Raw genomic sequence first — 19,968 nt, forward strand, 5'->3', positions numbered from 1 at the left:
CTGGTTGTGTCTAGGTTAGGGCAGCTCCTGACTGGGACAGAAAGGTTGCATGGCTCTGCTGGAGCATCATCCCTGTGACTGTGTTGCTGCAGGCGGTTACCTAGGGACACAGGGGAGTGCTGCCTTGGGGTAGCCTGGCTGTCTCCCTCGAAGGCTCTGCCAGCAGCTGCTGGCTTTTGCAGGCAAGGAAACCTCTCTGAGAGGCAGGGAAGTGCTTTGTTTGGAGGAGACGGCTGACACCAAGAATTGCCACTGGCTGCAGCGTTTTGTCTCTTATCACAGCACTGGGATGGGTACCATCCAAAGGCTGCACAGCAGGAAGTTGTTGCTCCACTTTGCACGTGGGAGCTTTTGACAGATTTAAGGGGAAGAGCACTGAAGGAAGTGCCCCAAGATTTGCATGTTCCACTTCTCACTTATCAGGGTACAGGAAACTTGTCACATACCTGTGACCAGGAGTGAGCTGGTGGATTTGGTGTCCTCATGTCCAGCTGCTCTCCAGCTTTGAGGTTAGCCCCATGCTTGTCAGACAGGGCAGGGGGGAGCCCCTGGTTCCTTTGGACAGCCCATCCGGATGCTGCAGCTCCTTACCCTCCCAGCTGCTGCTTGGTGGCAGTGCACTGGGCACAGTAGAACAGGGAGCTGGTCCCCACTGGAGGGATTCTGTGATGTGGCACCACTACCTGGAACTGTGCCAAGGCAAGCACTTGGCCCAAGTTCAGAATGTGCCTTGGCAGGACCATGGGGCAGCCTCATTGATTAATATTGATGGGCTCTGCCTACATGGAGACCTGGGGGCCCCAGCCCTGCAGATCGTTTACCCAGCTGCTGTGCCAGCTCAGGTTCCTCCTTGCTCCCAGCACAGCTCTTGGGTGGGACAAGTGGCTCAGCAGGCAGGGAAGTGCTGTGCAGCATGGCCTCAACCTGGGGCTGCTCCTGGGCCACTCTTTCCTGGTGCCTGACATTGTCCAAGGTGGATCCAGGCAAGGAGAAGGAAGAAGTATTTGTGTTATCTGTTGCTAGGGAGGTGTCGCCGTGGGTTTGACGATGTGACTCGTGATATAATGGGTTGACACAGGAAATGGAATGTAGTGCTGGACTACTGAAGGATGTCTGCATAGATTTGTGGGGTAGTGACAAGAGGGATATCCACTCGAAGTGAGGCGATAATTTTGGATACTATGATGTAGTTCCAATCCGCCCCTGTCCATGGGCTGAGGATAGCTCTCCTTCCTATCATCACAAAGTTTAGTCAGCGCATTGCGATCCATGAGTGAAGCCGAGTCATGTACCACGTCACTATTCCGGCCTTGGGACAATCTTGCCTCGAAGCGCAGATGGCGTCATATGCATAATATGCTATCCTGGACTTGACTCTACGACTCGCCAGTCGTGTCCCCAACGCTGACCTGCATTTGCTTCTTGGGTGAAGATGTCTCCTGATTGCGTTCCTCAGCGCGTCTCCGCTCTCACTGTCTCTCTCATTACCATCGGACCTTAATTGCTGTAGAGTTCTCTCTCAACTATCAACTTTGTCACCTTGTCTGTGTATCTTCTCCTAGTGATGACCCCATAGGTCGCTACAGTAATGTCACAGAGCATTGGTCTATGTCTCCGTAAATGTACAGTTGCATCAAGACATTCCAGCTTTCTTGGTTAGGCCCCACACCTGTTGTGGATGATATGACCACTCTCGTTCCTACCTTAACTCAAGACACACCGAGAATCTCTTTTGTCTCTCTGTGAGAGTCAGGAACCAAGCACCCCTATGAAGACCCTGCTCTTCTCTGCTCTTATGAGTCTTTCTGCTAGCTGGGTCACGCTTCTTAGATGTGAGAGACATTTGATAACTGGTCCTGAGAGGCTTGATAAGGCGGCACAGAGTAGGCAAATTTAAAGTAAGACTAGCCCGCGCCAACCCATTTTAGGACGAGCGGAGGGGTAGGCATAATCCTTCTAGCTCCTAAGTCCGGATGTGCCAGCATCACCTATTTATGTGTTGGGCTGTTTCCTCCTAGTTAGACACTCCCAGATGATATGAGTGACGGATAGAATGTGTGCTGTCTGCCTGGTCGAAATGTCGGTGCGTTTCGACGGAATAGCGTCTAGCCAACCCATACAACACAGGGGATGTCCTTGGGGTGCTCGAGTTGTCCTGTATTCTCTGACTCGGTGGCAGTCCATTCCTAAGTCGAGAAACTCATCCACAGGTCACCTTTGTTACACCCCTTTGTGTCCACACTACGCCACCTGAATCGCGCCGATGTAATGTGTTGACATAGATATCTCCGGGATCAGAGACTCAACTCGCACATACTATGTACGACCCAGTGAAACAAATTAGGCGTCTTCCTCGTGTTGACTCACGCTCCCCCTGCTCCAGTAACTACGCACCTCCCGTAGCCTGTACCTTTCCCGCTGTCTTAGCAGCTTAGACGACACCGTTCATACGACTACACGCCTCCAAGAGATGTTTCGAGGTCTAAGCTCCCTTTTGGATACTTACTCTGACAGTTCTGCTGGCTTATTTCTTGGCTAGGGCATGAAGGAATGATGCGCTGTTACCTGTGCAGTCCAGTCTGAACCGTGTTGGAAGATTGCACAAACCTTCCGCTGCCCCACGCTCTGCTAGCCCTACATTTCATCAAAACGCCATAGACATGTGTCCTCTGCCGTGCGACTTGGGTAGCGTTCTCAAACTCACTACTCTCTTGCACTCGCTCGGGTTACAAGCTGTGTCAGTCTAGCACTTGCAATCATCGGGTGGGAGCTTAGCCCACGACAGTCGCATATCCCTGTCACTTTCCCCCTCAGGGCATGGCAAGGCCATCTGCCGCATGTTGTGAGGGCAGCCACTAGGATCAGTCACAGCGCATGTTCGCAAAGTGACAGCGTAATAATCTCGATTGACCCTTTATTCATAGTTGTGCTCACTTCTGATTGGTGGCCTGTGGCATGAGGAACCTGATCTCGCGCAACTAGGCTTATTTACCACCGGCTGGTGCATTGTGTCTGAAAGAACCTAAGAGCTTTATCGCGAAGTATAGAGAGTCTATGCACGATTTAAGAGTGGAGGCACTATGGGCCACCTCTGGCCTCCGCGCGCTCATTTAAGTGACCGAGCATGATCCTTACACAACTCATCATCATATCTACTGTCACTCTCTTCGCTGAGTATTGGTTCTGATAATCAGCATGGGTCTACTCTGACGCAAGACCTCCTACGTCTCGCGTACACTACACGCCAAGCTCGATCTGGATCTGGCTTAAGCTAGCTACCAAATGTCACTCGTTTGGACATGTTTTTGTTGAGTCACGTGAGCTCACCACTAATGCTCTTGGAGTGGAGGTCGTTCCTGTGTAACTGCATAGAACCAGCATTGGGCCATCAGCCACGCTACTAATGACAGTCACTTTGGCTACGAGAGCTCCCTATGTCATGTCTCGCACGGTTGACGATTAGTCTGGATCGTTGGGCTTTGTATGGCTATAGATGATGGTAGGGTGCAAGAGCTCTCCGCGTAGCCTACTGTTGGGTTCTTCCTGCTTGGGGATCAGTGGTTGTCTCAGGTTTGGTGTTGGCGTGTTTCTATTGATCAAAGTGTGTGTCCCTACAAGATACCTCTCAATTCCCAGCCTCACCAACTGGTTGCATCCTTTCTTAACTAGTTGTAAATTTACACTCATGGCTCGAGTTGAAGCGACAGTCAACATCGTCGATGGTGCATCACTCGATTGTGGTGTACAGATGAACATTGGCCTTCTCTTCGTCACGAACGAGGTTGGTGTTGTGTGAGAGGTACCTCGGTAGGCGCATCATTAATTGTCGCGGAGGAGTTGATTCGATAGATATCATAATCGCGTCTGACGCCACTCTTGTCTCAACTTACTCATATGGCCCGCAGCTGCACTCCATCGCCCCGCCCTAATTCCCTGTCTTCTTGCTCATACTCACTCTATCGACACGCCTCCACGCGCACAGAGGGTAGAGGTGAGCGTGCATGGCCAATGGTCTCGAAAGAGTCTGATAGAAGCTATCGAGACTACTAGTGGACTCAGATCGTCATCTTGATTGTCGATGTCCGAGAAGAACAGTGACTACAAGTCGTTGTGTAGTGTGAATTCCACTATCATGCATCTATATCAGACGTATAATCAATATGTAGCGCAACCGCTCTCTAAGACTAAGAGGAATGAGAAAAATGACAAATAGAATTGTGAAATAAACCCAAGAGAGACAAGCAGTGTGTGATGCAAATGCTCACACACAATGATTGCTCATCCAAGTCCCCAAACAGTGGATCTGGCGGCAGTCCTGACCAGCAGGTGACTAGTCGTGCGCTGTTCCCTAGATCATCGTGGGGCGTGTCATTATAGGGTGGAACGACTGCAGGTAGGATAAATGTCCAATATGGGATAAGTATTAGGAGATATGTATGTATGGTGGTCTCGTGGCCAGCTTTTGGGTTAGCGTGATCGGCTTGATTCGGGGCTGTGATAGTTGAATTCGGTGCGCGCTCCACATGATTTGCTCCGAGCCCTCTTGCTGGCATGGCATGAGGAACTGAAAAATCCTTGATTTGGTTAAGGCGATAACCTAGAGGCTCATTGTTGCCTTACTGAGGATAACTACAAGAACATCAGTATGCTGTGTAGTGCCCACAAATAGTGTCTCTGTTGGGGTTTATTTAAATTTCAAAACACACACTATACCCGCCACTGGGAAGGGAAAATCAACCTCTATCCTATAGACGGAGCGCGTGAGATCTAATCGACGGAATGGGGTTGTAGCAGACATTAGGGTAGCTATATCCAGTAAATAGCTCGATATGTAAAAGGTATATTAATGCGAACAGATGGATAATGGTGCCAATCATTACTCACTAAATAGGTAGGTAGTCTAGGTACTCAGTTGTTCTTGTCTGTGGGTGTATGAGCACATGTGTGCCTCTCGATGGATCATGGATCCTCGACTCGCGAATTGACAGTTCCTGACCGCGCGTGCCAGATCTGTGACTGTCGGCACAATCTGCAGGGGAGGAATCAGTGGAGCATGATGGCCCGCATCGCACCACCGTATCGCATCCACCTACAGGGCTTTAGCTGAGTTCTGTGTGGTTTGTTCAGTCAGTCTGCTTTGGCGGTGGGCGTTTGGACCTTCGCCGCTCTCACGAGATGTAGGCGACCTCCGCCTGTGTGAGAGCATAACCACCTCAGGGGCGCTCTGGGGACTCCCCTTTTTGCCCCCTACCACATTGTTGAGAGAACAGAGGAGATTGTGCACCCTCGCTTCTTCCATCATGCTGGCTGTGTCCTCTCGCAAGTAGTCGAGGTGCACAGGTCTCACATCGCTCGGTCTTTGCGGTAATGGCGCGCACTATGGCCTGCACTACCCCTGATCCTCTAAACATATGGACTGTTAAGCGTATTACACCACGATGACAGTTGAGATGCCGCACAGTTTTTGCGCTAACAAGGAGACCAGTTTAGCTGGGTGCTTCTCTCTCCATCACCTCCGTGTCAGTTTGTTGCAGGTTGAGAGTGCTGAAGATGGACCAACCACTGTCGTATCCTTCTTCAAGATTAGCGCTTCAATGTAGTAGAAACCCACTAGCAGGCACGCCCTTACCTCGTGAACGAGTGGTAGTGACCAATGGAGTCACTACTCCTTATACATGTCAGTCCCTGCCCTGCTCCTCTCTGTGGTGTCATACGTACAATCGTGGTAGAGATATACTCGTGTGCTGGGGGCTGCGGAACCACGAGGTAAGATAGAAGCCACCCTTGATGTGCTGACTCTTAGGTGTTGCCTTGCGATGTGTATGGGAAGACTAATGTATGCGTCTGTGCATGTCTGTACACCTACCACTCCTTGAGAACATCAGAAGATTAGGCTGCGCCACACATGGTACGCTCCACTATAGACGCAATCTGGTGTGCGGACACTAAACAGTTACTACTGACCTCTCCGCTTTAAGACTTTGTACTGTTCATCCCGCCTTTACAGAGCAATGTGGAGTAATCGAAGTGACTCTTGGGCACTATCGCTTCCATGTCGTCCTCGCTACCAAGTTAGAGACACTCAGCATGTGCTCTCCGGCTCGGATGTTATCGGTCTCCGTGTCGAGACATATGTGAACTATTTCTAAACGACTCAATAAGCTATTGACGGTGCCACGTATCTTTCTGTCATAATCTGACATGTCCCTCGCTCTGGGGACCACCTGGGCTATTACTGTGCCTCAACGCGCAGACTAGACATAGCTTGATTCTTGTAGTCCAGTATCGATTGACTCTGTCGGAGAGGATCAGAAGACAAATGAGCCCTATGCTATCATAGCGAATGTCTCACAGGACACTGATTACTGATCACTGGCTTTCACCTTTAGTACGTCTTCATAGTTACATTTCCGCTCTCTGCGCAGACGAAGTGACTTATGCACTCCTTCCAGAGATCTTGCCTTGTCAATCTGACCCGACCACTGACCCGGAGGATCACCATGGCCGGCGAAAGCATGTGTACACCACCTCCTACTGTTTGAAGACATGTGTGTTCACTCGGAATGTCCACATTTTTCAGTATATTGCCCTTCATAAGAGAGAATACTGCATACAATGTGATACTATTAGCTCTTAGTAGAGAATGGAAATGTGACTATCCACACGCAGTTGGTAATCACTTCGCAGGTCGGCCTCTTAGCAACTACAATACACCCTGCTAAGCAATGTCCAATCGTGTATATGGTGCTATGTCCCGTTGATCTACTAGCCACCAGTCCATGTTACCCAATAGATTCACCCTACCCCTAGTGTGTTTAAGACGTTCAGCATCGTGAGACTACTGCAGAACACACATTGTATCCTTACCCATGACACATAGGCAAGTGTCACTGAACTATTAGTGGGAGAAAGATAGTTGATCTCCTCGAGAATGCGGATAGGCAATACGCTACCCACATAGTCGCACTGCAGCAGAATAAAAATACAGCGCCAGTCCTCTCCTCACATACACGTTCCTTGTTCCTTTGCCTCTTCTGTCAAATAGGTAAGTTTTGATACAAGAGTCTGTTCGGGGTAGTGTTAAAGACGTAAATTTTCTTATTCGCAGGTTTACCATACGCATTCTCGAGTACTCAACCTCCGTGCCTGCTATAAGCACAGAGTTATTGAGGCAGTTGGTCACGCCTCACTTGCACCTCGACAACACAGTGTCAATCCCCACCTAGTAGAGTTTGGTTAACAGATGAGTTCTTAGTCTGGGCTCTGACAATCGGCGCCCTCGTACATCATAAGCTGTTCGCTCAATATAGAGGGAGTCATCAAGACGTGCACGCGAGGAGTCAAGGATAACCCATCCACTCACGCACTGGGGATAATGCTCCCCCAATATTACATGCGAAGACCCCTAGTTGTCGGATCAGGAATGTCAATACTGTAGCGCCACGCGAGTCCTTCCATAAACTGGCTGTCTACTTCAGGAGCTCTAACACCTCGCCTGACCTCCTCGCTGAGACAGCTGATCACGCGATATAGATAATACCCATGCGCCTCCACTGAACTAACTTTCGTCCAGTCGGGCATGTGTTCTCCCGCCGCGAGTCTGTTGTACGCAGGTGAATTCGCTGTCTAATTAGCTGTCACTGCACACGTTTAGGAGCTCCACCCATTTTGAAGTTACAAGGTGGTCAGCGCGCGAGTTGTCACCCGTGATCGCGCTTCAGATGCGCGGTCGCGCAGAGCTGTTCTGGAGCTCCATTCTCTATGCAGGTGATGAGATGCTACAGTCTTGTTCTGAGAGCGCTCCCAAGTGTGGCGTAGAGCCACGCGGCGTTCTACACATGAGAGTGCGGCTATAAAAGCTTAGAATGCTGGATGTTTCATGGTATATTGTATGATATTATTAACAATAAGCCATTTACATAAACCACGTACGTAAATCTGGACTCCGTGCTATGCTGCTACCAATAATTTGTCATAGACATCATTCTGTCTGCTAGCACTCAAGATTCACCACCATTCACCACTCTACACCTTAGCGTGAATAGTCCAGATTGGTGACTCACAGAGACCGAGCCTATGCAGTGAGTCACTCGCAGTGTTCCACGAGAAGAAGTGTCATAAGCGTAGGTACTAGCTCGGTCTTGTGGGTCGTATAACAGTATAAGACACGCATAAATGTTTTATAAATATTAAGCGGGATGTAGACTTTGGAGAAAGCGCAGAAGTGGATGGTATCGCCGAGTACCGTTATGCTGATTTTGCGAGGCATAGTTCTCCAGTCGCTGAGCAATGCACCTAGAGCTCAGCCACGCTACTTAATGATTTAGAATAGATGAGATACGATCTAGCGTTTGTCTAGTGTCTAACGAAGTGAGAATAGAGGCGACACGTTTAGTGTCGTGGGATACGGGCCTGTATATACACTCCTTTAGCATCATCTATCCTCAACTGTGCGTCGCTTCTGAAACTTGTCGCTGGGGAGTGCTCACTATTCCTGCTCATGTACGAGGATTGTTTGCGCTTTGTGGAGCGTGTCACGTTTAGGAGTGCGTACTCCGCTAAGAGGGTGACAGCTATCATGAGGCTCCCCTGTACTTGTGACTCTCACCCAGCAGGACCTGTTGTCATGCCCTCTCGTACCGGCTACTCTCTGAGCTTCGCACTCTCGCTCTTCGAGAGCCATGGGCCTGATCATTGCTCCGGAGTGCTGGCTCGCTCGACGAACCACAGCGGGGCTAGGCTGATCCTCCCTTATCTCGTCCTCATTCGCACGAGGGGGAGCACTAGCATGACTCGTCAGATTGGTGCCCGATGCACCCTAAAATGCCTGTGAGACTCAATACCTATAGCATGCGTGACGATGGATTAAGAAGCCACTGAGAGACTGATCTCAGAGTATCAGAGACACTGCCGCGCGGCAAAGGTAGGGGCTCGATAGCCTAGAACTTTGACACACTCGTTCTCAGAAGCAGAGCAGAGTGCTAGCAGCCCAAGCACTTGGTACTGTCGCAGGAGCTCTGGCAGAAGGCCAGGACATTGAGACACATAGCATGCATCTATTCCTTGGCCCACTGTGGCACGGCTGCTAACATTCAACGTTGGGGCGTCGGTAGAAACAAGCCACCTCTGGTTACATGCTATGTATGGCAGCTGGGAGCAAGCTATACTAGGATATAGGTGTTACCTGGGTGGTGGATAATTTGTTGTGTGTGCCAAATGGTTATATAAAGGGCCTCTCGCGAAGGCACGGTGAGGCTCCAGTAGTTCATGGCGGTGCTGGCAGGATATGGGCATCTGCCCGTTGCGGCCAACTCTGGAGCAGCTCGCTACGACCAGCTCGGACCGTTAGTCGAGCCGCGTGCAACCTGGCATGTGTTGGTGGCGATAATTATAGACTCAATCACAGGGACCGGGGCGCCCGCACAGACATGCCTGTGTGTGGTCATGCTCGCGATATGAGTGTCCAGCATAAAGTAACGCTAGTTCTCACTAGCATATCGCTTTTGTATTCATGGGTGGCAAACTAGTGTTCGTTCATCACCACTTATTCATCAGGGACTAATTTTTTCATGGACATTGCTCTTGTCTAATCCAGACAGGTGGTGGATGGAGAACTCTAAGGTAGCATATACAACAGACCAGTAGGAGGTGACTGCTCTCTGTGATGGGACGTCAACAAAAATATTCCTGTCTTCGCATGGAAGGACATGCCGTCGTGTGGGCAGTTGAAATACAAGAGAGTAGCAAGTGTGTCGAACTAGTGTAATAGGGTCGCTGTGATCAAATAAGACTAGTGGACTGGTCATCAGGACCAGAAGAACACTGGTAAGTAGGTTCACTCCCAAAAAGAAGTTTGCGTAGGCTGTGTGTGTGCGCAGCGCTAGACAACTGTCTCACATTCACCTCTGTACTGACCCTCTCAAGAAGCAAATCTTTGGCGAGATCATCAGAGATGATGACCCAGTGACATGCCCGCGTGTAGGCTAGCACAATTGCTACCACTCAGCGCCGACCACATCTCAGAGGGGGACAATTGGCTGAGATATTGAGATGGTGGCTCTTCTGATGCACTCCCCAGTAACCTCTGCCTCTGTGATGGGTGATTAGTGATTGTGCACAGGGCGAGTTGAGACAAGCCTACTGGCTGAGACCCCACTCATCCTAGTGTTAGGGGCCCTCCACGAAGGTCGTGAATCTGCACAAGTGACATTCGCCTGCGCACCTCTATGCATGTGATGCATTCGGCGAGGACGCCCTTCGCGAAGAGCGTAGGTGGCATCTTGCTGTAGCCACCTGTGGTGATGTCGTCAGTGGCCGTGTGCAATCCGCGCGCGAGTTTGGGTCGTGTGTATCTCGCTGAATTGAGTTGCACACAGTGGACTCAGGAATAGTAAAGAGAGTTGGGAGGAGCTCAGAGTAGCAAACACGCCTATACAACCCCTAGACAAACTGTGCCAAACGAGGAGGCCCTGGGGGGATAAAGATAGGGAGGGAGGTAGGCCGAGTTGGGCACAAAGGACGCTCTACAAAGCTGTTGCTGAGACAACGCAGCGAGGACGCTCTGTCTGGAACTGGTGGGCCTTGGTTCAGGGGCGCCTCGCAGGCAGCCCTGTGCTTGGGCGGAAAAGTGTTGTGGATGGGTGCCAAGGAAGGTCTGTGTCCAATTGTGTCCTTCGCACACCTGTGCTTGCCTCTATCGTTGTTGAACATCGAGTGAAGTGACTGCCGGTGGCTGGACGCAGAGAGTAGAGCGCACTGAAGGCTTTAGCATGACTGTGGCATCTATCTCGCTTGTGTTGGGGAGGCTCCTCTGGGCTGGGGGTGTTGGGGTCCACGATGCTGGTGTGATTCAGCCGGATGTCAACAGAAAGCGTGGCATGTCCGCGCCTCCGCGTCATCCTCCTCTGATCGTCACATAACTCTCACTCAGGGGAGCCTTGTTTTTAAGATGGGGATCACATCGATCACAAACATTATATCTCCTTGAATTCGCAGTGTCTTTTAGGTTTCTGCTTGTTTTCATTTGTTGTAGGCTAGTGTCGGTGAGGCAACTTCTTAGTGTTTACGGTACATACAAACAGTTAGGAGATGATTTCTCTGTGTTTTGTGGAAGGGGAGGAGACGGGGAAACTGCAAGACATTCACCCATGCCTAATCTGGAGTTAAGGTGTGTACGCGCGACTCACCTAGCAGCAACTTTAAGCTACTCAACACTATGCTGTTCATGGGTTGCTGATACCTCTCCCTGCTGCCTCCGTATGCGCCCTGTCTCGCAGCGCTCATGAGACCTCCCGCCCTACAGTCTCGACCGCATCAACTCACTCCGCCGCTGATTTATTCCGTTCTGGCAGGGGCCTCGTCCTGTTGGCCCATCTCACCTCGCTGTAGGTGTTCGTGCCTCTGGGCCCTGCCCTCTGCTCACACGTGGCCAGTCTGTCCATCACCATCTCTGGCTGCAGGCGAGGTAGGGTAAGCCACAAGTGGCACAGCTGCTTCCCCACGGTGGGTGCCAGGAAGAAGGTGGGAATGCCAGCAAGGTGCCATGGTGAGGGGTGCTGTCTTCTAGCCCCCATGCTCCAGCCCTGGTGCAGTACTGGGCTCTGAGAGTCTGTGGCATCAGTTGGATGGGTTGGCAGGAGTCCAGTCATGTTGTCGGTCAGCACAGGGAGGGGACACAGAGTGCTCACCTGCCTGGGCTCCCCAGAAGGAACCTGTGGGGACAGAGTGGTGCCATCAGCCACATCCCAACATGCTACCACCCCAGCAGCTCCTGCCACATGCTCTCACCATTCCCCCCGTGCTGCCACTGCCTCCTTCCGCACCAGCCTCTTCTTGTCATCCAAAGGTTTTGCCAGTGCCCGGATAACTCTGGCCTTGTATGGCAGCAGCTGTAGGACAGAAAGGGCTCTTAGTGAGAATGCTGGGTGTTGGATGCCCCACTAGAGGAGGTCTGGGACTCCCTTACCCCTCTGCATGCAGCAGGCTACTGCAGAAGTACTTACCACAGCTGCAGGCAGGCTGGTAAGTGCATGGGCACAGCGCAGGGCAGCAATGCGGACAGCCTGGAAAAGACAAGGTTGAGGGCTGCAGAAGGAGTGGAGGAGAGGGATTCAGATGGGGAAGGAGGGAGCATACGCACCATGGTGGGACTGGAGGTGAGGCTGAGGAACTTTGTGACCAGTGTGTCAACATGCAGGCTCATGATCTGGGGAGCTTCAAGCAGCAGTGGCTGGAGGCAGCTCAGTGTGGAGAGCTGCACCACACGGTCTGAGCAGGACAAGGCCTCAAGCAGGAGAGAAAGCAGCTGTGGGTGGGGAGGACACAGAAGATACAAGTAATTCCCTACCACACATTTTACACTGTCACAAACCCCCGGCTCCTGCCACCAAGGCTGGCTCTCACCGTAGGCAGCTCTGTCACCAGCACAGGCTTGGGCAGGTGGTTGAGCACATGGGACAGACCCTTCAGGTAATTTGCCTTCACATCTGTGGAGAGCAGAGATTGTTACACACAGCTGGGGGAAGGAGGGGACGCCAGCTCAAGGTTCCCTGGCTCAGGGGTTGTGGGGTGGTGAGACCATGCTGGGGATGGGCGCTCACCGGGACCAGCCCCATGGAAGCCCTGCACCAGCTTGGGGACGTTGCTGGTGAAGAAGCGCTGGCGGAACATGATGCGCACGTCAGCATGGCAGCCCTTGTGCAGCACGTCCGGGGGCTCAGCCATCAGCAGGGAGAAGCCGTCAGCTGCCGCAGGGCCCAGCTCCACGTCGTTCAGCAGGCTCAGCAGCTGCGAGGGAGACAGTCCTGAGATAGGGTGCCTGGCTGCTGGGGGTCCCACCAGCCATGGGGGAAGCAGGCAGGCTCCTCAGACATCGCCCAGCTCCAACACTGCTTACCTTGTCCGTCAGGTGGGAGCTCAGGGGGTGGTAGCGCAGCACCAGAGCTTTGGTAACCTGTGCAGGCAGAGCAGAATCAGCACCAGGCTGGCCCCTGCCCCGGCTCTTTCCACATCCCACTGCCAGGGCAGACCTTACCCAGAGCAGCAAGGTGAGTGCCTGCATTCGTCGGGGCCCCTCCACAAGGCTGGGCTCCATTCTGTTGACTGCAAGCTGCAGAATCTCATCCAGTTGCTGTCCTGGGGACACAGAAAGGACAAGCTGAGCCCTTTCTCCCCTGCCAGCAGCAGGCAGGGACTCTCAATGTCCTCCACGGCCTCCTTACCTGCTGGGTGCTTGTTCACCAGCCCTGCAAAGCACTTGGCAGCTGTGGTGGCCGTGAAGGGGCAGTTGCAGGAACAGCTCAGTGCCAGCAGCTCCCGGAGAAGTCGTTCCTGCTGAGGAATTGCCACCTGGAAGAGATGTGGAATGTGCTAAAGCCTGGGGCTGCAGTTGCTCTTTTCCACCCGTGCAGTTCACTGTGGAGCCAGGCAGCATGGTGCTCAAACAGGGCCACTCTCTGCTTCGCTCACCACCAACTTACATTGCAGGGCAAGGAACAGACAAAAGCCATGAGGAGGGCAATGAGGCGTCTCTGTGTGTCAAAGCACTCTCCATCCTGTGGGTGAAGAACAGGTCACCAGTCTTTGCTGCCAGCGTATGCCAACATCCTCATTCTCTGCCTGTTAAGCATCCCCAAGCACCCAATGCACCTCAAAGGGCTGGAAGGAGCAGGGAAAACTGTTCTGGGGCAGGAAGGAGACCTCTCCATCCAGGAAGAGGGGCACCACATGAGACACACTCTGGGCAGCCAGCCTAGGAAAAAGGAGACATCACAATGTGCTGCTCTGGAGGGTCACCAGAGAGCTCCTGGGTACCTGCCAGGAGCCAAAGGGTCCTACAAAGAGACAGTAGTATTGGGGGGGGGGGGTGCAGCTTGGCCCCTCCTCCTAATAGAGGGCCTGGCATCACTTACTCAGGGCTCAGGTGAGTGGTGGCAGCGCTGATGACAGGGACCATAGCAGCCAGCACCTCTTCTTCTATCAGTGCCTTGCCCAGCAGTGGGTGGGCGCTCTCTGCAGGCAAGCGGGAGAAAAGGGACGCGCTGGCGCCCACTGCTCAGGGAGGAGGCAGGCACAGCCCCCTGACCGACACTAGCCCTGACCAGGGGAGGCGAGGCCTGCAGTGCCCGCGGCCGCCGGAGGGCGGCAGAGCAGCGCTGGCTGCAGGGCCAGAAGCAGAGGAGCTGCCCTGGCTCGCTCCAGCCCCGCTCCTACCTTGCATGGCAGCTTGCACAGCCATGGCCAGCAGGCAAGGTACCACTGTCTGGTGGTAGTACCAGCAGCCATCGTCGTCCTGCTGGCACTGCAGGGCCACGCGGTGCAGGCTCTGGCACACGGAGACCATGCCTTGGGTGTTCCCAGCCTCACTGCCTGCAGGGCATAGTCACCATGGAACAGCAGCAGCACCCACCCCACAAACCCTACTGGGATCCCAAAGCAATGCAGCCTGCCCCACTCCCCTTCTACCGATGGGATTCACAGCCTGGCCCTGAGCTCCTCACACCACTGCCACCCTCACTCTCTCCCAACCATCACCAGCAATGAAGGCAGCTCCTGCCCAGCTGCATTCTGTGAGCTGCCTGCTGCAGCATTACCTTTCTGCACCTTCCGGAGATGCTGAAGCAGGACAGGGACAGTCTCCTTCACGATGCTGGTGTGGGTAGACACAGCTGCCAGGGCCTGCAGGCAGCGCTGCTGCAGGGAGCAGTGGTCGTGAGAGCTCTCCTCCTCCCGCTCTGAAGAGGAAAGTCACCTGAGAGGTGCTGAGGTGATCCCAAGACCCCTGAGATGATCCCAAGACCCCTGCCAGGACAGATGGGGTGAAGCGGTACAGCTGTGCCAGGCCCAAGGCACTCTGCCTGTTCTGTGGTTGGGCAGCTTCTTCCTACAATGCTGATCCTGGCAGCACAGCCTGGTGGCCAGCACCACAGTAGTGCTAGGAACCCCCAAGGTGAGCTGCCAACCTATGCCACATGGCACAGCCCCAATGCCTGGTAGAAGCCAAATGGGGATGAGATAGGCTTCAACCCAAACCGAGACATCATTCCTTTCCCAGGGCTGCCAGACCTACCTGACTGCAACTCCTCTTCAAGCCTGGGTACCATGTGGCCAGAGAAAACCTTTGGGTAGATGGGGGCCAGAGATCCAGCTGCCTCCATCGCTGCTTCACTGCCAGGGGAGAAAGAGAAAGGACATGAACACTGCAAACCCAGGGTGGCCTGAACACCAGCTGCACAGATCTGGGCCAGAAGGTGCCTCCAGAGACCCATTTCCCAACAGTCTGCCTTTTTTACCTTATTGGCAGGCAGACCAGAGCCCCCTACTTTGACAGGCCCGGAACTCCTCTAACTTCCAACCTACAAATCATCTGGTTTATACCTCTGCTCTTATACCCACATGGTCTTTTAGTCAATACAGTTCTTGTGGCTTCCCCCAGACTCTGGCTCCTCTCTGCAGCAAAGCCAGGCTTTGGTCTTCTCCCCAGTGCATGCGTGACTGCAGCAGCACTGGCCCACCCCTTACCTGCTCTGGGAATCCTCATGCAGAGCGAGACGGATGAGGTGATCCACAACCAGCTCCAGGTCAGACGGAGACAGGAAGCCTGGAACAAGAGCCACAGAGGAATCCTACCCTCAGCCAAAGGCAAAGATGCCCATGTTCTGGCCAGCAACCTTCCCCCTTGTCCATGCTGGCAGTAATGCAGCAGCATGCCAAACACCAGAGATACAATGTGCCCAGCTTGAACAGGCAAGGGAGAGACCCAGTGTCTCTGAAGCTCATGGCCCAGGTAAAAAACGTTGCCACTGCTCCTGTGCACCGACAGCATGTGAGGACGTCCCAGAAGCCATGTGGCAACACATCTCCCAAACCAGGGTGAGACCTCCCTCTGCATTCCTAAGGAAAACAAGACACCAACCTTGCAGGGAGCCCAGGACAGTCAGTGCTCTGATCCCAACCAGCTGCAGCTGCACACTGGGATCTGTCAGTGCTGAGAACACCACAGAGCAAACCGAGGCTCGGAGTGACAGCAGAGTGCTCTCATCTGGAAAGAGAGAGAGGCATGAAGTCACTGCCTGTGCCTGGCTGTTACCACACAGCCACCACCACAGCACCTGCTAGATCCCTTCTGGGGCCCTGCCCATTGCCATACAACCATGCAGAGTCCCTGGCACATGGCAGGGGGTTGCACATGCAGCTGCCCAGGTCAATGAGCTTTCTTTCTCTGTCAGCATATGGAAAGGTGGCACCAGAGCCAGCAGTCTCCTGGAACATGGGTGCTTCTAGAGGGACCAGCAAGCCTCACCTTCTTCTACAAGTCCCCACTTCTGCTGCAATTCCAGGAAGCCCAGAAACATTTCCAGGATTGTTCTTCTCTGGCTGCTCTGCAGGGACACAAAGGCATAACCTAGATCTTTGTCACTGCTGGCACAGAGCTATGCCTCAGTCCAGATCTGCGAGGCCAGAGGGGTCCCTACCTACAGACAAGGATGGACAGCCACTTGGTGAGACGGACGCTGTGCTCTCACCAAGTCCTGCAGAGCCAGCGGGAGCACTGAGCCCTGCGGCCTCTGACCACAGAGCCCAGGGTGCAGCCCTCACCTGTGGGTGCTTGGTGTACTGCTCCAGCAGCAGGGGCAGGACGGTGCAGGTGATGCGGTGGTAGGCACGGAGAGAGGCACCCGCTGCTGCCTGCAGGAGCTTGGCACTTGGCCACACCAGCTTCATGTCAGGCTCGCACAGATGGTGCCTGCAATCTGATAGGCTGGGCGTCAGCTGCGCCAGCAGAGCTCCTCTGCTTCGCGTGTGGGGACACAGCTGGTATCAGGGCTGGGACGTGCAGCTCTGGACTGCTGCACAGCCTCCCTAAAAAGGCTGCTTCCTGCAGCTCCACCTGCACAGCCTTGGTTGCCTCAACCCCAGCAGAGAGGAAAGCAACTGCATCCAAAAGGCATTTCCTACTGTTCCCCCTTCTCCTCCCTTCCCACAGCCAATCCCCTTGGCAGGGGACAACAAAGCTACAAAGAGAAGAAAGAGGGTTCAAACATAACAAGAGGGCAGATCTCTAAGCTAGAAGCATGCTTGCAGCTCAGGGCAGGATAGGTTTCTGCAATAGCTACCTTGCAGGATGCTGCTGAGGAAGGAGTCGAGCAGATCCTCAGTGTCAGAGCTGAGCACAGAGCGGGAGAGGCAGGCTGAGAGGGCATGCAGTGCAGCCAGGCACTCTGCTTCCACCTTCTCACTCGCTGTCTGGAACACCTGCAGGAGAAGCTGTAGGATCAGCTAAGCTCTGTGCTGAACCCAGACCCAGGCTTCATGCTCCTGATGCAGGCTGAAGGGCTCAGGCTCCAGCCTGACTTCCTGTGTGCTTCAAACACACAGTGTGGCACATCCAAGCCCTAGTGACACACTGAGAGGACTGGCCTGCTCCCTCAGTCTTCATCTGGAGCTGTTTAAGGTGGGGGCTGCTGGGAGATATTGGGCCCACCTGGTCTGGCTGTGAACTCCTGCTCAGCAGGGGCCAAACTACAGTGGAGCATTTGTTAGGGCCTTGCAGTACTCACCTCCCTGCGCAGAGATGACCAGAGGCTGGGGAGGAATTCCTGCAGCTCCTTCTGCCCATAGATGGCACAGCAGGCAGTCTGCAAGAGGGAGCCAGGGGAAAGCATCAGAGAGAAGTCAGTACCAGAAGGACACTGAGCATCCTGCCAGGCTCATGCTGAACTACACAAACCACTTGAAAGAAAAAGAGGAAAGAGTGATGTAGGCCAAAGTAGGACCCTAGAAATTATTGCTCTGCAAGGGAGTCTCTAGCTGGCAGGGAGAAGGACTCAGAGGTAGCTTGGCTGCTGCTGCCACATGCCAGCTGTGGACCAAAGGGAATAGGGGATCTTTCCTTACCAGAGTCTGCAGGGAGTCAAGCTTGGCACTTTGTAGGTCTGAGTCCATCTTCTCAATGAGCAGAGGAAGCAGGAACTGTAGAGAGCAACACACAGACTCAGCCCACCTTTTGCACTGCCTTGTTCATGGCCCTGCAGGGCTGCAAGCTCAGCATCTGCCAGGAGAACAGAGGTTGATGGATGCCTGCCACAGGCAGCCCCTTCCCAAAGTGTTGGTGCCAGCACCCTCCCCATGCCTAGCCCCAGGAGGGCACAGGGCTGCCCCAGCACAGGTTCCTGATCCCAGTTGTCCCTTCCCACATAGCTGTAGCAGGATCTGCAGCGCTATGAAATGCAGTCTGCTCATGGAATAGTGGGGTGATCAAGAACCCCCTAGAAACTTCTTACCTCAGCAAATTGGGGCGTGGAGGCCAGTACAGCTCGGAGGCTCAGGATCAAGTCTTCTCTCTGGATGCCATGAGGATCATTAGGGGGCTGGAAAGGAAGCAGAGAGAGCAGGTCACTGGTCAGGAAACCTCCCAATCCAGCCATCAGCCAAAGCTGCATCACCTCATCTCCAGCAAGGCTGCAGCAATACCAATCACTGCAGCCAGCCTGGCACCAGTCTATTAGCTTGCATACTAGAACTCACAGCTAAACACTGCCTAGCCAAGACTCTTGCCCACCCTTCCCTCCTACTCCACCCCCTGGAGGGGATAAGACCCTCTGAGAAAACACCAGATGGGATAGGCTGTGGCAAGGGCAGACTAACTCACTGGAGTAAAATCAATGGGGAAATAGCAGGATGTCACTTCAAACAGCTCCTCCACAAAGGGACCTGCAAGGAAAGGACAGAGGACATAAGCAAAGATGCTGGGTAAGAGAGGCACAGCAGCTATGCCTAACACCCACAACAGGATGGCTCTGCAGCTCCTAAAGCACGTCATAGACACTCCCAGCCCTGGTCAGACCCAAGGGCTATCCCTCCAACAGCTCAAAGAAAAGCAACACGTCCCTTGGTCAGTTCTGCTCAGCAGGTACAAGCTCACCCAGGGCATAGTTCTTGGCAATGAGATCACGCACAATCCGGAAGGCCACCAGCAGGTTGCGAGGATCCTTCTCCCCATCCATCATCTGGATGAAGCCAAAGGTGAAGTCAGCACCCAGGCCCTTCAGCTCTGCAGAAACAAGGATTGTGAACAAATGAAGGACACTAGACTTCACCAACCCGGCATGAAACTGGCCCAGTCCCCCCAGCCTCACAGCCTTTCCAGACAGAGCAACAGAGCTTTCAGAAAAGGCAAAAGTGAGTCACTCTTCCAGCCTGGACAATCCCCAAGTGATTTTGCCATCTGCCACCTCACCTTCCTCCCTGGAGCCCATGAAGTTAGTGATGATGCTGTAGACTGTGTGGCGGTCCAGCTGCAGCAGAGACTGGAGGAAGGAGCAGAGCAATCAAAACAAGCTTCCACACATGGCAGCATTGCTCCCCACCACCCAAGGGCAGGACATACAGTTGAGAAGTGGGCAGGACCCCCAACAGCTTAAGCTGTTACTTCCTGGCATGCAGATCCCAGTTACCACATGCAAAGTGTACACCTGTCTAAGCAATGGCTCTGCTCATCACAGCATGAGTGCCCCATCAGTTACACCAGGCCCAGACGCTGGCCTGGCCAGCATAAATGATCTTAAATTTGAGTGCTGAGGACACTTAAAACACAGCCTGGAGAACAGAGCAAAGGAAATAACTACCCCAGGGCTGCGAGAAAAGAGGACAAAGGGTAAATAGGATCCTCTCACGCTGCAGTGAGACATGCAAGTCTCCAAGCTCTGCAGGAGCACTGCACTGTGCTGAAGGATGCACTACACTGCACTGCTGCTGAATGTGCTCAGCCCTCAGGGCATGCAGGCTATCCCAAGACACCCGGGAAGCAGGAGGATGGGAAATCACATTGCTCACCTGCACATGTACCTCCTGGAAGATGGCTTTGAGCACAGACACTGCTAGCCCTGGGGACAGCACCTCACACATGCTCTGGGGACAGGAAAAGAAAAGCAACAGTAAAAAACTATAGAACAGAGCTCCCACTTCTGC

General features: G+C 53.4%; 1 protein-coding gene across 2 annotated transcripts; it reads right to left on the reverse strand.

Annotated features, from left to right (window-relative positions):
* Window positions 1-11,644: 11,644 nt before the first annotated feature.
* MMS19 (MMS19 homolog, cytosolic iron-sulfur assembly component) lies at window positions 11,645-19,271 on the reverse strand. 2 transcript variants are annotated; one of them, XM_054382768.1, is made up of 26 exons: window positions 19,238-19,271; window positions 18,923-19,051; window positions 18,650-18,711; window positions 18,282-18,368; window positions 17,896-17,970; window positions 17,559-17,636; window positions 17,115-17,253; window positions 16,597-16,751; window positions 16,301-16,379; window positions 15,914-16,039; window positions 15,520-15,598; window positions 15,059-15,165; window positions 14,584-14,732; window positions 14,212-14,359; window positions 13,911-14,010; window positions 13,648-13,750; window positions 13,479-13,553; window positions 13,221-13,347; window positions 13,034-13,134; window positions 12,896-12,952; window positions 12,600-12,786; window positions 12,403-12,485; window positions 12,140-12,304; window positions 12,003-12,062; window positions 11,788-11,888; window positions 11,645-11,711 (listed from the first exon to the last, which is right to left on the reverse strand). In XM_054382768.1, exons 1-26 carry the CDS (start codon window positions 19,254-19,256, stop codon window positions 11,684-11,686), a joined length of 2,619 nt encoding a protein of 872 aa, XP_054238743.1. In that variant the 5' UTR covers window positions 19,257-19,271; the 3' UTR covers window positions 11,645-11,683. The 2 variants fall into 2 exon arrangements, with proteins under 2 accessions (XP_054238743.1, XP_054238744.1); XM_054382769.1 differs by lacking the exon at window positions 18,923-19,051.
* Window positions 19,272-19,968: the final 697 nt, after the last annotated feature.

Source organism: Indicator indicator, chromosome 7 (assembly GCF_027791375.1).
Source record: "Indicator indicator isolate 239-I01 chromosome 7, UM_Iind_1.1, whole genome shotgun sequence".
Lineage (NCBI taxonomy): Eukaryota > Metazoa > Chordata > Aves > Piciformes > Indicatoridae > Indicator > Indicator indicator.